The sequence below is a fragment of the Prinia subflava genome, chromosome 14 (genome assembly GCF_021018805.1).
Source record: "Prinia subflava isolate CZ2003 ecotype Zambia chromosome 14, Cam_Psub_1.2, whole genome shotgun sequence".
Classification (NCBI taxonomy): domain Eukaryota; kingdom Metazoa; phylum Chordata; class Aves; order Passeriformes; family Cisticolidae; genus Prinia; species Prinia subflava.
The window spans coordinates 1,256,561-1,273,469 of record NC_086260.1 but is presented as its reverse complement, the minus strand read 5'-3'; the positions used below and the strand labels follow the sequence as shown (position 1 = coordinate 1,273,469).

Sequence of the window (16,909 nt, the reverse complement as noted above, 5' to 3'; positions counted from 1 at the left end):
CCACTTCATGGTATTGCAGAGATTGTGGGGTAGGATGGGCAGAAATTCCATTTGAAGTCATTTATACAGTGAAGTTTATTTAATTTGAGGCTGTTGCTGAAAAAGTCACTAATGGAGTCACAGAATGAGTTGGGTTAGAAGGGACCTTAAAACTCATCCAGTGCCACCCCCTGCCATGGGCAGGGACACCTTCCACTGACCCTGTCCAGCCTGGCCTTGCCCTCCCCGTGGGGTCAGTGCCAACCTGTTTCTCATGATCACCTTCACAGGGGGCAGCTCTGGCTCGAGCTCAATGAGCCGAGGGGAGATGAGCCTGGCAGACGTCCAGTGCCACCTGGACAAAGAAGGTGCTTCCAACCTGGTCATAGATCTCATCATGAATGCCACCAGCGACAGAGTCTTCCACGAGAGCATCCTGCTGGCCATTGCCCTGCTGGAAGGTGGGAACACCACGATACAGGTAGGGAAATGGAAAACTCCATCTTGGGGCTGAGCCGTGTGGGGAAGGGAAATGTTTTTATGAAATGCAGGAAATTTGAGAGGGTTAAGGAGGCGAGAGAGGAAATGATCTGATTGATCTTTGACCTGTAATTAAGGGAAATGTTGGTGTCTGCCATGCAAAAGTGAACTTTTTCAATGTTTGCACGGGCGCTGGGTACTTGAGGTGTTTTCCCAGGGCGATACAGAGGAATGTGTAATAAAACAGCTTTGTTTAACAGGTAAGTTCTTGACTGCTCTTACAAATAACTTCAGCAACTGCAATGTGCTCAGAGACTTTTACAATGAGCTATAAAATTTCAGAGTGGAATTTGAAATAAGTGTATGGTAAACTTCAGACCACCACCATTCTCCAGCAATCTTGCTGTTCTTCCTTTCTGTGTTTTCAGTAAGGATTAGATTCCCCTAAAAGAAAATTGTCCCTGGTGTGGATTAATGAACACACACCAGCGGGCTCTTATGTTCTTCCAAATGGAAAGTAAAACCTTATTCCAGCAAAACTTACCTACAAAGATGATAGAATCTGTGATATCTTATTTGTTTAGTCGTGCACGTGTTGTGTTTGCAGTCTGTCTGTGGGGCTGAGTCCTGAGCAGTTATATCTCATGGTTTTGGTTGAAACACACTCTAGGTCCCTACAGCAGCACCTCCTGTGTCCATGCAAACTTCCCTTGAGAGAGCAGGGAATGTCTCTGGGCTCCTTCACTCTGTCTGTGCAATCAGTGCCCTCATTAATCCCCTATGTATAAGCTCTGGAATAAAACTTCTTTGCAAAGGATAAAGTGGGAATTGAGTGTTGAAAATCCTGTGTCACCTTAAACTGCAGTGACAGGATTAACATTCCTGGGGGACAGTCACTCCTTTAGATTTCCTGCTCTTCTCTAATGTAAAGGAAGCTGAGCTTTCATCTTTACAGCTCTCAGGGAGCCTCAGGTAACCTCACACTGTCGTGCTGGAAGGAAAAACAAACCGCACCAGCCTGATGTGGAGAGATCCTTTGCTTGTGCTGGACCTCGGTGCTAAAGGATCGAGCAGAGTCACTTCCCCCTGTGAACAAATCCGTGTTGGAAGCAGATTCCTTAGCTCACCCACTAAAAACCAACAGGAAAATCTGCAGCCCATCTCCAAAGACACCTTTTTGCCCCAAAGGGAGGTGGTTTAGTTTGCATTTGCTGTCTGTGACCGGGAGCTGGGAGGTTCTGGAATGACCCTGCTGTCAGGAGTGATGGATGGCTCTCAGGGCACCGTGCACTGCTGCCAGGTCCTGCTGCATTCCAGCCTCTACAGCTGTGCTTCCACAGCCCACAGTGGCTGTTTTCCACCCTTTCCCACTCAGGAGTAAGTGCCTGGCAGGGTCTGTAGGACGTGCTCGGGGCAGCCAGCAGTCCCTGGGCGCGTGTGCGTGCTCCAGAGGGATGGGCTGGGAGGGGGCTCTGCTGCAGTGTGGGCTGCTTTAAAGTACAGAATGTTTTAGGAACCAAATGACTTGTGATGCCTACAGCTAATGCTGTGAGCTCTGAGGGCTCGGACACACCCAGCAGCTCTTACTCATGCATGCAAGGCACGGACGGGATGTTATTGAAAATATCCCGTGGAGTGGTTGGGGTGAGGATATTCCATGCTAGGAACACTCAGTGGACTTGGTAGCAAAAGGCAAAAAAGGAGCAGAATCAGTGCATAGACGTGTTCTGGGGCTTTCCTCCACGCTGGTTAAATTCCTGGTGGTAGGGAGAGAGGTTTTGGGTGCCTTGCAGTGGCTCCAGCACATGGGGGCCCGTGGGACGTTGGTGGTGGCAGTCGGGTCCTCCTCTGAGCTCTCAGCGGGGCTTCAGAGAGCCAAGGCAGGAGGACTCCAACGAGGAGAACACCAACCAAAGCTCAGCTTTTGGGAGAACAGCTGGCTCCACACTGGGGATCAAAGTGAAGGTGGAGGCTTGCTCCTCAGTAAAGTCATTAATTCAGGGCTGTATCTCCCAGGGTGATTGCTGAGCGATGTGATGGCTGAGTTAAACTGGGGTCCTGAGACACTGAACTCGTGTCATCAAGCCTTGCTGTCTCCACGTAGGAAGGATGGCTCACAGAGGGCCCTGCGTGCAGCCCAGCTGCTCAGGGGAGCTGTGTGGGTACTTGCTGATCTGCAAAGCTGATGGGTTTTGCACAGCAGCCTTTGGCTGTGACACAGTGAAGATTTACTGAGTGCAGCTAAGTGATGGTCTGCCCTTAGCAGGAATTCGGTTTTACAAAACACGCTGCAAAATTTGGCTGCTTATGGGAACAAGATGCATTTGGGAAAGTGAACCTGATACTTCCCTTGTGTTTTATCCCAGTCTTTCCTCTATGTTCCTTGGTAAGTTTTGCAGGCTGGGTAGGTAGGGCTTGGCAACCTCTGCAACCTGTAGAGTGGATTTTCTGTAGTTCTTCTGCATTCCCAGTAAGTGCCAGTGGAAGAGTCATCCTCAGTCTCTGGACTAGTAACTGTGTTCATTTTGTGTTAGATGCATTTGTCATTGGGAAAGTTGACCTAGCCAAACCAGCCAGCTTTGTCTTTGAGGTCTAACATAGTTTATCTTCATTTCATAATTTTTTTTTTTGGTTATTATTAGCAGCTTTTGATTGATAGTGTTCCAAACAAGCTTGTTCTGTTTGAATAATTTCTGCTGAACTTCAATTGCCTCTATCTACAGGCCTTTGAGAACAGGAAAGTGGTGGGATAGGGACAGGTTATGTAAAAAAGGCTCTTTGGCAGCAAAGCCAGAAATGTGTCACCCCTGCATGGCATTTTCTTAACTCCAGGTTTTCACACGGGAAATTGATTCTGCCCGGAGTGAAGCAGAGGGTTTGTACCAACACACAGGAGCTTGCACGTGATGATTGTAATGTGGTTAATAAAGGGAGTTCCCGGGTAACTCCCATGAGCTTCAGTGGGAGAGCAGATCCCCGTGATGCTGGGAAGGGATCACTGCAAGAGGTGTTGCTGTTCATTAGCTACAGGCAGGGCCAGCATTAAGGGTAGGCAAAGTAGGTGGTTGCCAACTCCAGCAGAAAAGCAAATCTCAAAACGCTCCTCATTGTAATTGGTAGGAGGGGTTTTTATGGTATTGTTAAGAAAATGAATGTGGGGGAGAAGCAGGACAAGAGAAAAGGCTCCTGGTTCACCTCGGGAGGGAGGCTGGGCTGGTGTGTGGCACTGAATCCCACGCTGCTCCGTGCTTTGCTGCAGGGCTGAATGTCAGTGTGCAAATGAGCTCTTCTGGGAAGGTCTCTGCCCGCTTCCAGCTCTCTGGGTGGGAACTTTCCGGGCTTTAGCTTTTGGAACAAGCTTAGAAACACTGTCAGGGAGCGGGAAGGTGGTGACCTCGTGGTGGCAGTGCCTGGTGAGCTCCTCGCTCCGGCTCTGCGGGAAGCCTGCCCTCGTTTGCACAGACAGAGGCAGAGGTGGCACCACGGGGTCAGCACCAGACAACAAATTACCTTGACAAATGGCACAACTGGCTGAGCTGCAAATTACATCAGGCCTGTATTAATTTATGTAACCCTGAGCATCCCCCTGGGGAGCGCTGGCTCCTGTTCTGAGCAGCCCTGGGGGTGCTGCAGAGGGTGAGGCTGAGCCTGCCCTGGGTGCCAGTGCCTGCCTGCTGTCCTGCTGCTGCCCTGGGCTCCTTCTCCAGGGCAGGGAATGCTCTGGTGGGTGCTGATGCCCGTGGGCACTCGGAGCTGCGTCTCCTTGGGAGGGGATGAAGGCTCAGTCCCTTCCCACATGCGTGGCAGCACAGCCAGGCTTTCCTCTGGCACAGCAGTGAGTGACAGTGCAGGAAATTGCCGAGGACTCGTCCTGCAGCGCTCGTCTCTCATCTGCTAAATAAAAATTCCGTGTGCTGTTACCGTGCCTCACCTCCGCCGGGTCTCGGGTTTCCTTGCTCCGTGGAAGTTGATGGCAAGTAAAACCCCTTACATAACACCTCTCCATGGAGACTCTGCTCCTTTAATTAGGGATCTTCTCAGAAGTCAGCCTGCGTGACAAATTACCCACACGCACACGCTGGTGCTTCCAGCAGGGGAGGGTGAAACGAGGCTGATGGCACCGGTTGTTTCAGGCAGATTTTAGGTGCTGCCCCAGGGTGACACAATGCACGCCTGCCACCTCAGCATGGTGGTGCCTCTGTTCCCCTCTGTCCTCTGCTGTCCCCTGGGCGGGCTGCAGTCACAGAGGATGGGCTGATGGGGCTTGGCACACAAGAAGAGGTGAGTGCTTTTCAGGAAAGAAGTGGATTTGCTCCTGGCTTTAAGGCAGCTGAGCAGAGGATGATGGTGGGATGTGCTCCACAGCCCTCTGTCCCCAGCAGCTGAGGAGGGGATGAGGAGCAGGAGCCCCCCTGACTCGAGACAGCACCGCTGAGCTGGTGTGAGCTGGAGGGCTGTGCCTGTGTCACAGCATGGCAGGGTGCTGCATGGAACCTGCCTTGGGGCTCACCAGGGTGCCTGAGGCTCCTCTGAGGTGTGACAGGGCACAAAGCTCGTGGCTTTGAGCTGTTTGAGCTTCCAGAGCTCCTCGGTTGAGCCTCCCCTGAGGATCCATGTGCCCTCCTTGGGTGCACTCGGGGGCTGTGGCTGTGCCAGCCCTGGAACAGGTGCCAGGGATACAGAAATCTCAGCAGGCACCTCCTCCTCCGTCAGGTTTGGTAGGGAATTGTGCCCTGGACTCACACAGCTCTCCCATCCCAGCCCTGTCTCGCTCCATCCTTGGACTCAGTTGACATTTCTCAGCATTCCTCCTCATGCCTTGCCACAGTGACGAAACCCCGCCAGGGTGAATTGTGGTCTCCTTTTCTGTGCCTCCGACTGTCCAGAGATGATTGACAGTTGTTACATAATTGCAGGATTGATGCACAAAAGGAATTGAATCCAGAGCTGCCCAGTTCTTTGTGTTTCTGGCACTTGGGGACCCAGGGAAGCCCAGAGCTGGGGGCTACCAGCCACCGGTGCTGGTCAGCCACAGCCCTTGGGACTGAGAGAGCAGACACTTGAAGACAAATCTGTGTCCTTGAGCTCACTCTAGCATTGGCTGTGAAGTACTGTGACCAAAATGTCCTATTTGGTTGCAGGAACACTTTGTTTCTTTTTTTATGTGGCTGCAACTGCCCTGCAAAATAAGGGGAAAACTCTACAAAACATTACAGGAGTATTGGTGGGGTAAAATGTTGGCTTAGTGACACAATAGTGCTTTAATTTGTGGTTTGGACTGTTAAAATCAGCTTTATTTCATGCAAGATTTGCAGCAGTCATAGATATTAGTAGCATAGACAGTTGTATGTGATGGCAAAGGCTGCAGAGGCAAGAATGTCTCTGGGTCACTAAACTTCTGCAAACAGCACTTGAAAACTTTTGATCATCGATAAAACAAGTCCTAAATTTTCTGGTTTTTTCTAACAGACAGAATTTTGTGATACAGGATGTTGTATCTCTTTTTACATTGTTTTAATGATACCTGTTTAGGAAATCAATGCACAACCAGCAAGCTCTTGGCACGTGTCACAGAGTCACCTACCTGTGTCTTTCACTGTTTTAATGTGGTTTTCCTCAAGATAGAATACACCTTTTTAAAAAAATTCTGAGTATGTTAGGAGCATGACATTTAGAAAAACATTGATAAGGACCTGCATCATCAACCGTGGGCAGAGATCTTGTCCTTTTCTGGAAGAGCCCTCTCCAGAAGGAAACCTTGTGCAGATGCTGACCTTGGCAGTGGAGTTGCCTTCCAGAGAGGGCACAGGACCTGCAGGAGCCATGAGGAGCCTCTGTCTTGATGCTCTGCTGCTGCACAGCACGTGAGGAGACAGGGCTGCCAAGCCTGGAGGAGCACACCCATCTTCTCCTTGTATATTTTAATTTATTTAGCACAGTGAAGTCTCAGTGTCCCTCAGCTGTCCCTACACCGTGTTCCAAAGGCCCAGCCCCACTGATGGTGCAGTGTGAGGAATCCTCGTGCAGGGGACATTCCATTTTCATTCAGGGATGCACAGGTGAGGCTGAGGATGGATGAGGTGGGATGGAAACGATCCCACCTTGTCTTTCCAGCTGAGCTGCAGCTCCTGCTGCTTCCTGAGGTATGGTTGGGCCATCAGTATTGCTGGAGCAGAACATCTCCCAGCCTTTTTTCCCAAAAGAGAAGGTTTTCTGTTGGATTCTGAGATGCCCATCTGTGCGGTTGAGCAGTGTAGGTGGAAAAAAAGGAGAGGCACTCCCTCAGGGTTCAGCTGTGCCTTGGTGGCCTTGTGTTGTTCATGGTTGGGTACCACCTCCTGTGTGGCAATCCTCTCAGCATTCCACTGGGATCCTGGTCCTGCAAGGAGCAGGGAGGTAAATCAGTGATTCTCCCAGTTCCTCTCCATGGGATCCAGGTCCAACATAAACTTTCAAGATGATCCCTAGCAGGATTAAAGTCCTCCCCGAGCAGGCAGAGGCAAAGCTATTCAGCAAAACAAGGTCATGCTGCCTTTTTTTTTGGTAAGCACAGGAATCAACAAAGCGCTGTTATATAACTTCTATTTATATCCCACTTGCTCACTAGCTGCAGGCACACAAGAGTAGCTGAGAAGGGAATTTAATGAGCTCTCAGGGCTTGCTCACCTTCCAGAGCGGGTAGGAGCCAGCTTGTTTTTGAAGTGCGTCAGCAAATGAAACTGGTGGTGGGTGGGTGGTTTGGGTAGGTGGACTGACTTGTTGCTATGGTTTTCTTTAATTCCTCTGTCTCTCAAGGAGATCTTACACTTTTTTTTTTTTCTTTTGGGGAGTCTGCAGACTTCCTTGTTTCTCACACCTACGCAGCACTTGCCGGTTCAGTGGGGAATGGGATCCGTTCTCCTGCCGTGGGGAATGGGATCTGTTCCCCTGCCACGGGGAATGGGATCTGTTCCCCTGCCATGGGGAATGGGATCCGTTCTCCTGTCAGTGGGGAATGGGATCCGTTCTCCTGCCACGGGGAATGGGATCTGTTCTCCTGCCATGGGGAATGGGATCAGTTCTCCTGCCGTGGGGAATGGGATCTGTTCCCCTGCCACGGGGAATGGGATCTGTTCTCCTGCCATGGGGAATGGGATCTGTTCTCCTGCCATGGGGAATGGGATCGGTTCTCCTGTCAGTGGGGAATGGGATCTGTTCTCCTGCCATGGGGAATGGGATCTGTTCTCCTGCCATGGGGAATGGGATCGGTTCTCCTGCCACGGGGAATGGGATCAGTTCTCCTGCCATGGGGAATGGGATCTGTTCTCCTGCCACGGGGAATGGGATCAGTTCTCCTGCCATGGGGAATGGGATCCGTTCTCCTGCCACGGGGAATGGGATCTGTTCTCCTGCCATGGGGAATGGGATCCGTTCTCCTGCCACGGGGAATGGGATCTGTTCTCCTGCCATGGGGAATGGGATCTGTTCTCCTGCCATGGGGAATGGGATCTGTTCTCCTGCCACGGGGAATGGGATCGGTTCTCCTACCAAGGGGAATGGGATCTGTTCTCCTGCCACGGGGAATGGGATCCGTTCTCCTGCCATAGGAGAATGTGTAGAATACAAGGGCTCTTCTTGGTGTGGTTGTGGTGCTGGTCTCATTTAAGGCTGGTTGGGACAGGCAGGCATTTCCACAGGTCAGGCTCTGTGCACTCATCACCCCCAAAAACATTTCCCCGTGAGGTGGGCAGAACCCCCAGCAAAGAGCAGAGCTGTGCAGGGTGGAGAGTGAATGCCCATGGCAGGGAGAGTTTGTCTTATTTGTGGAAAATAGAGCTGGGAAGTCCTCCTTCTGCTTTCAGGACAAAGTTTATTTTACAGTTTGCAAAAAAAACAGGCAATTGAGGTGTTCTGGCAGATTTTCCTCATGGGTTTATTTCAAACTGTGAAGTATGTTCAGTGTGAAATATTTCAGCTGCCATTTCCTTAAGCTATGTAAGACTAATGATATCTATCACTCATGCCCAAAGTGATGGATCTGCAGCGAGCTAGGACGTAAGAGAGATTTTGAGAGAGAGGGATTAGTGATATTTAAAATAAATAAATGAGGAGGGACCGAAAGCAGAGTTAGGTTGGAATTTTCTGCAGTGGAAGCCCTCGCAATATGTTTAGGCAGAATGTAGAGGGCTGGCACTTGTGCTTAATTCGGTGTTTGTGTTAGTGCAGTTCCCCTTAAAATGTGGCTTGTTTGAAGTAGTCCAGCTCTAAGAGCTCATCTGGGGGTGGCAAACTCTTCCTGCAGAGATGAGGTAGCACACAAGTTTTGCATTAGTTCGTGCTGGCAGCCTGGCCGGATAACCCGGGCGAGCTGAGGTCCCTGCAATGATTTCTCTCTAGTGTTGGAATAAAATGTCCTGAGCTGAAGCCAGATCGCTGAGCTTTCTCCTCTTTCTGGAGGGACTTTCCTCTCTGCAATCTCCCTGGCTCGCCAGGTTCACGGGCTGTTTTCTGTCCACTGGCATTAGAGAAATGGGGAAGGAGACAACAGCAGTTTGCTTTAACTGTGAGGTGTTTGCTGGGACGCTGCTTCCCCTGATTTCCTGGGGATCAGAAGCTCGTTTTGCTGAGGAATTCTGGGGATGTGCTGGGCTGGTGGCTGATGGAACAGCTCTGGGAGGGTGCGGCCCCGGGAGCGCGCCGGGCTCCGTGGGCTGACGGCAACCTCGGAGCGGCTCCTGCAGCCAAGGCTCCCTCGTGGGGAGCACACACAGCTGGGCAGAGCCTGCCCAAACCCAGGGCTCGCTGCTGGGCTTTGCTGCTGCTTCTCCCAGGAGCAGTCAGACAGCCCAGCCCGGAGCGAGCCCACGGTGCAAAGCCAAGCTGTTCCACAAGAAACAATCCAAGCGTTGTTCCTTTCCTTGGCTGGCAGAGCAGTCGTGACTTTGGGGCAGAGCCAGGTGGCAGGGCAGGGAAAGGTGTCCCCAGAAAAGGGAACAGCACACACGGCCCAAACTGCTGAGGCTTTCAGAGGCAAGAGCTAGAAATCAGCTTTCCCTGTTTAACAATCCTACACTGGGCACAAGCTCACTCATTGTTAAATTTACTGTGGATTAGTTACGTTTCTAGTGGATTAGTTACCTGAGTCTGTCCTCTGTACATCTTACACAAAGGTACCAGCCTGCTGTGCTGTATGGTTTCACTCTCCACAGGACAGATGTCAGTTCTGCTGGCTAAAATCCAATTTGTTACTGACTGCTGGTATGAGAGACGTTAAGGAGCATTTGTCCCTGCCCTGTGGTTATCCTGCCTCCATAATCCCACCCCCCTGAACTGCTGGGGAGTTAGCTGAGCTTCTCTTCCACTCATCATTAGAAATTTTGTATATTGCATATGTCAGAGGTCTCAGAATTAAATGCTAATGCCAGGAAATGTGCCAATTTATTATTTTTTAATGGGGTTCTAAAGTCCAGCTTGTTAATGATTTGCAGTATTTAAGAACGTGCCAAAAAATACCCACCACAGAAAATTACATTAATGCTGAATAAAAAGTCAGCAAGCAAAAATGGTATTTTCAGTTTAGCACGAAACATTAGGTAAACATTTCACAGAGTATGTAAATAGTCAGAAGGGAAGAGGAGACCAAGTTCCTGGGAATAACTACAGAAGAGACACAAACTTAAAAGAAAAAGTCTGTGACTGGAAGTTAGTGGCACAAGAAAGAGCTTAACCACATGTTTCTAACAGTTGTTAACCACTGGAACAGACCATAGACAGACATAGTCCATAATCCCTGACACTTGCTGAAGAAAGACAGGATTCTTTTCTCAAAAACCACATTAGACAAAGGCTGAGTTGTTGAGGGAGCTCGAGGGGCTGCTGGTGCTCCAGGGTGGGCAGGGCTGTGGCTGGTCAAGGTGCTGCAGCTGAAACTTGGCCTTTGGTTTCTTTTCCAGAGAAATCCATCTCTGCATTTGCAGCTTTTCTTCTGCCAGCTGTGGGGTGGACCAGGAGATAACCATGGGTGATGATGGGATTTCCTTACCGACCTCCTTTGGCCCAGAGGGCAGAGGTGTAAGGGGGATGTCCTGCTGTGCATGAGGCTTCTGCCTGGAATTCCTTGGGAGCAGAGCTGGGTGATGGAGAGGAGAGGAAGTTACTCCACAGCTTTCCTGGTGGCTGGTGGTGTCAGTTCATCTGCTTTGTGGTGCTGGCTGTCAGGAGGGGCAGTGGTGTGGCTCTTTGCAGATTTTGGGTTCTCCTCCCATCCCCCTGAAACAATGGATGTGTGCAGGAGGTGCTCCCTCCTCAGAAATGATGGAGGTCTCTGGTGCTGTCCTTGCACACAGGGAGTGTCTGTCCTGTCACACACCCGTGCCTGTCCCGTGGCTGGCTCTGGCTCTCCTCCTGTGCCTGGTAATTAATTTCCACCCCGTTATCTCGGCGCTGTCACCTCGGGGCTGCCGTGGCTCGCTGCTGGGGAGGTTGCTGTGCTCTGGAGGTGTGCTGGGCTCCCCTGAGCTGTGGCACTTGGAGAGCTCTTTGCTGAGCCTGAGCTCATGGGGCAAACCTCACAGGCTGCTCTGTCTCCTGTCCAGGGGCAGGGACTTCACAGACATCACCAACGCAGGGTTGAAATAAGATGCAGTTTCACTGTATGTGAGCTTAGCACTCTGAGAATGCCAGAATGCTTCGGGTTGGGAGGAAGGGTCTTAAATATCATCTACTTCCAACTCCCTGCCATGGCCAGGGGCACCTTCCACTAGCCCACAGTGCTCCAACGTGGCCTTGGACACTTCCAGGGATCCTGGGGCAGCCACAGCTTCTCTGGGCAACCTGTGCCAGGACCTGCTCACCCTCTTAGGGTAGCATTTCTTCCCAAAATCCCACCTGACCCTGCCCTCTGGCACTGAGAAGCCATTCCCCTCGCCAGAATTCCCTCTCTGGCCTTCACTGCCCATGTCTCCAGTGCCTCTCAGACAGCTTTTCCATGCTGGTTCCTTATGGGACACAGTTCCCTGCCTGCAGTAGGATTTGAGGAGCTCCCAGAGCCCATTGTGATGCTGACTGCGTCCTCAGGGATGGCTGGTGTCAGATGCCGCAGTGTCAGGGCTATGTTTAAAGCTCTGTTCCTCAGAATCCCACGGGAGTGTGGAGGTTGCTGTTCCTCCTCACTTGCTCTTTCAGCAGCCTGTGGTTCCGTGGTGTCTGTACACAAGCCAGGACCCCAGCAGACGGTGCTCTAAAATGGCCACTCGGTTTCCCTTTTAAAAAGGGAGATTTCTCCACTTTCTGCTTTGAGGCTATATCTGTAAATAAGATTTTAGGGTTTCTGTCATAATTATCACCACCCGTTACCTGCTCAAGCGTAACTTGCAAGATCACACCTCTTAAAATACAGTATCTTTGGGAGCTGGCATGTGGTTGATTCATATGTGTGAAGGTGTTAGGCATCCTGACCTAAACTGAAACAATCATTTGGTGGCACCCCTTCAGCGTGTGCACAGCATGCACAAGAAGCTTTACTGGAAATGCTGCTTTCATTTGGGGTTTTTTCTCTGAAGTGCAGTGGAAACTCAGTTAAGAAGCTTGAAAAGACGGCAAAAATCAAGTCTGTCAGCAAGTAGTAATTACTCTCATGAAAGGTATTTCTTTAGTGTGGTTCATTAAAAAAAGGCTTCCTTCAGCACGGCTTCGTCACAGGGAAACTCCTCCAGTCTGGGCTGTGCAGATGTGACAGCCAGGTCACGGCCATCACTGCCTCACAACCTGAGCCTTCACAAAGTGCTTGGCCGTGCTAGAGCCTGTGGTTTCTGCTGGTCTATCTGTAATTGTTGTTATTTGTAATCTTGGTAGAGTGAAATTTCTAAAATGCACCTTAGATACAAATTCTCCTCTTTTTGTCCTCGCAGCCACCAAGTCACAGGGTTAGTTCAGGCCTGGTTGCCTCAACCACCCAGTTACTGAGGGGCTGCGGTCACAGCCAACAATTCTTTACAGGGAAGAATTTCTTGAATATATCTAATCCAAGTCAGCCCTCTTTCACTTAAAACCATGGGAAACCATTATGAGAAAACATTCAAATTGTTGATCGGAAGTCTTGGGTTAGATAATTTATTTCTACTGTACCGATACTAATAAATGAATTTGGCACCCAGATCACCCTACAGCACATCACAGGTCCTGCAGTGCTCTGGGTGGGTGTCAGGAGGGGGAACTGGTGTGACTGGATTTGGGATGTCTGTCCTGAGTTTTTCTCCTTTCCCTCCTCTCTGCTAATCACTAGAAATAAACACAATCTTCAGAGTTTAGGTGCTGAGGGCAGGTGGGAGGTATTGCAGTGCTGGGAGGGATATCTGGTGAATATTGACCACGTTCTTTAAATAGCCACACTCATTCTCCTGCAGTAATCAAAGACACAACTCTGGGAGTGTTCAAAGTCACTCGGTGTGTTCTCCATGCAGCTGCTGGGAGTGATCAAAGGCAGCAGCAGCCACGGCCCCGTGTGCTCCTCGGCAGAGCGGGCAGGATATATTGCTGTTCCCATTTTAATTTGTTTTTTCAATAAATCAGGCTTCATTCCTATTCATCATGTAAAGCTGTTGGATGGCGAGCCGCTGCAGAATGCTAACTAATTTCATAATGCTCTGCATAAGGTGACCCACTTACAAGTTCATCCTTCAGTCGTGTTTAAGCTCTGGTCCTGATTTATGTAACAGCATATTGGTTTCATCAAGAGTTGTCTGATCACTCACTGTGTTGGCTCCTTCTTGACCTGTACATGATTTGTATTCTCCTCGATTTTAGGGGGAACTTTCTGTCTCCGTGCACATATGTGCAGAAGAAGAGTAATAAACCCTCTTAAAAGTAGTCAGTGCTTTGGGTTTTTCTGTCACTTACAGATTTATTGGAGTGGGAACTAAAAGGGGTTTTAAGGAGCCTGCTGCAGGCAGGGCAGGGGAAGCTCAGCACGAGATGTCCCTCACGGCATCGCCCTGTTTGTACATTTTTGGACTGTGATTAACGTTGGCTTTTGTGTGTTGTGAGTCACAGTCCCTTGGATTTGAGGGTGGGAAGGCAGGACAGTTTTTCTTCCCCTATATTTTTCTCATACCCTTTTCTTTCTGAACTGAGGGTCAAATTACAGGGAATTCCCTTCTCCTTACCTTAATTCCTGGTAATTACCTTATCTCCCTTTGTTGAGAGTGAGGTGTGCTGCCCAAGTGTATCAGGCTGGTGTGATTTATTGCCCTCACTTCTCCTTAAATCTGTATTTGAAGTTGTTAATGAGGGACTTATCAAAGCTGGGACACTGGGGCTGCCCCACAATAAAGTACAAGTTTCCATTGCTCTGAGTTTCAGTTTACTGACTGATGGAGCTCCCAGTCCTGCAGGATGCCACACAGTGCAGAGAGGTGGAATTGTCTGGATCCAGACCTGTGTGTGGAGCTACAGATGCCGTTCCTTTTCTCTTGCAGCACTCCTTCTTCTGCCGACTGACAGAAGATAAGAAATCTGAGAAGTTCTTTAAGGTTTTTTATGATCGCATGAAAGTGGCACAGCAAGAAATCAAGGCAACTGTCACAGTCAACACCAGTGACTTAGGAAACAAGAAGAAGGATGATGACTCGGACAGAGATGTCCCCAACAGGAAAAGAGGTAATCCCCAGTCATTCCCCTTCAGATGTGACAGCGGGTGTGTTTGAACTCATTTCAGTTGATGCAATAATGCTCTGATCTCTGATCCCACAGAGCAAAGTTCAGAGATCAGTGGTGCCCTGGCTCGGGATTTCAAGAGCTTCATCCCCTCTTCATCCATTTGTGAGGTTGTGCTGTTGAAATGTGGAAAAGTCTTTCTGAGCTGAGACCCTGCTGCCTTGTCTTGTGACAAGCTGCCCAAATCCACAGTAACAACCCCGGACTGTGGGTTGTGGTCAGCACCTTCTCTAACAATGAGAAGAAATCCTAATTTTGTCCTGAAGCAGGTCCTTTTACCATAACTCCTGCTCGTGCTAGGTGTGTGTGCCCTATCCAATTAATCCCCAGATTCATACCCTGCTGTGGTTGGTGTCTGAAGTGCAGAGTGTGACACGAGCCCCTCATCTGTACTGAACGTACTCCCCAAGGAGCTGCTGCTCGGCAGCGGGGCCTGGCGTGGGGCTGCGGGGGAACTGAGGATGCATTTCCTGGCCCTCCTCGTGCAGCCCCCTGAGGCAGGCGTGCCCTGTGTGTTGCAGTGAGGGAGCCCATGACCCAGATCACCGAGGAGGTGCGGGACCAGCTGCTGGAGGCGTCGGCGGCCACGCGCAAGGCCTACAACACCTACCGCAGAGAGGCCGACCCCGAGGAGCACTACTCAGCTGGAGAGGGGGCCCAGGCTGCTGCAGACAAGAGCAAGGACGAGCTGGAGATGAGCGCTGTCATCTCCATCATGCAGCCCATCCTGCGCTTCCTGCAGCTGCTCTGTGAGAACCACAACCGCGACCTGCAGGTACCGCCTGGCTCCAGGCTGCTGTGCTGCCACACCGTTAGCCCTAATCCCTGGCCTTTTTAACTGGATTATGGGACCAATTATTCTCTTTGGTCTTGACGTTAATCCAGGGAAAAAAAAGTACTTATACCTTGCTGGGCTGATATGAGTAAATCCAGTTATCCGGTGGTCTTTGAGAGGTGCATAAATATGGTTTGGATCAACGCTTCTTGGGGCTTTTAAAAAGTACATGTTGAAAGCAAGTAAGTGATGTGCTGTGAGGTTATTGATTTGCTTTTGAGAGGGGAGGGAAGGAAAGAAAAATCGCGGGAAAACAAAGAGGGCATTGGGACTTTGGTTTCAGCAACCCTCAAGCTTAACTTTCCCAGGTTCTCCTGGATTTTCTTGGATCAGTTTGTGTGCCTAGAATTGAACACATGGTGAGATGTCAGGAAAGCCTCAGATGGAGGTGAATCCGCTGAGGGACATGAAGGGCAATGAGAAGGATTTTTTGGTTGTATCCACACAGGAGGAGGTAGGGAGAGGTGGAATGGGCACAGCCCCTGGTGCCAGAGGACATGGAGAAGGTGAGGGAGCTCAGTGCCACCTTCACCTTGCCCCTTATGGGAAGGACTGGCCTTCACCAGCCCTACATCCCTGAGGCCCTGGTGAGGTCTGGAGCAAGGGAGTGTCACCCTTGGTGGAGAGTTGGGATGGGAAACATCCAAAAAAGTTGGATATGCACCTAAACAAGGTGGATGCCTCTGGCTCCAGTCCTGGGCTCCTGAGTCCAGCAGGCAGTCTCAGAGCTGACCATGGACAAGGAGAGGCAGGGGAAGCTGGAGGAGGTCAGGGGCAGAGGAGGGGGCTCAGGATCTCCCACCATGGTGCAAACACCTGATGGGGGCTGTGGGGGGAACGGGCCAGGCTCTGCTCCAGCTGCCTGGTGATGGGGCTTGGAGTTGGCAGTGTCCAAAGGTCCTGGCAGCTTCAGTGTCCTGTGCTGCCCTGGGACGTGTCTGTACAATTCCAGGGAGCCCGGAGCAGGTTCCCCCTTACATGGGAATTGCAATTCAGATGATTTTTGTTCAGCGCAGCACGGGTTGAGCTCGACGAGCTGGTGAGGCGCTGTACAATGTGCTAAATGCCCTCATAAAGAGCAATAATTGCCTTGATTGCCCATTGTTCCGTGGCCGGCAGGAGCGTGGGACCCTGAGAGCTGTGCGGAGCTTCCAAATCGCTTCCTGTGAGCGGGAATGCCCCGGCAGCACGGGGGATCACAGCTGCATGGAGGCGTTCTGGGAGCATCTCTGAGCGCCCAGGTTATACACATCAGCCCTTCCCTCATTCTGAGGAAAAGGAGCCCTTTGATGTGTGTTTTGTCAGAGGATTTTCCTGCCGCTGGCGGTGTCGGTTCCCGTGGCACCGCTCCAAACCGCACGCACAGGATCCGCCGCTGCCGCTGGCGAGGCACCCGCAGCTATAGGAGCACGCTTGAATTCCAGCCAGTGCAGAAACTTGGCCTCAGCTCTTCCCATCCCCAACAATTAGATTTCCCAAACAGCAGGTAGCTGTAGTCATCTCTGAGAGAGAAAAGGGATTTCTTTTTTTAACCAAAAAAAAAAAAGATAGAACATTTTTTCCGGTGTAATCCTCTTGCTGCCTGCCTGCCTCGAGGTTTGTCCTTCTCCCTCACCCCAAAGGGAGGGCAGAAGTGTCTGATCATCCAAAATCCTGGTGTCTGCAGCTGGTATGTGTAGCTGAGCTCTGCAGTAGCACCAGTGCTGCCTAGAGGACCAGGGAAGGGCTCTGCAGGAAGCTGTGTCTGGAATGTCTCGTTATATTTGTTATATTTGTTATATTTGTTATATTTGTTATATTTGTTATATTTGTTATATTTGTTATATTTGTTATATTTGTTATATTTGTTATATTTGTTATATTGGAGTGAGGTGGGGTCACCTGCCTGGCACAGGGGTGTGCTGGGCACAGCGAGCCTTCCCA

At 50.5% G+C, this 16,909-nt stretch overlaps 1 protein-coding gene across 5 annotated transcripts in view; it reads left to right on the top strand.

Annotated features, from left to right (window-relative positions):
* The window catches only part of ITPR1 (inositol 1,4,5-trisphosphate receptor type 1), a 155,322-nt gene that overhangs the window by 101,652 nt on the left and 36,761 nt on the right, over positions 1 to 16,909 (top strand). For all 5 annotated transcript variants that reach the window (XM_063411837.1, XM_063411835.1, XM_063411836.1 and 2 more), the window contains 3 exons: positions 270 to 460; positions 13,914 to 14,094; positions 14,673 to 14,926. In XM_063411837.1, the coding sequence (XP_063267907.1) occupies positions 270 to 460; positions 13,914 to 14,094; positions 14,673 to 14,926 (626 nt within the window). The remainder of the gene's footprint in view (positions 1 to 269; positions 461 to 13,913; positions 14,095 to 14,672; positions 14,927 to 16,909) is intronic.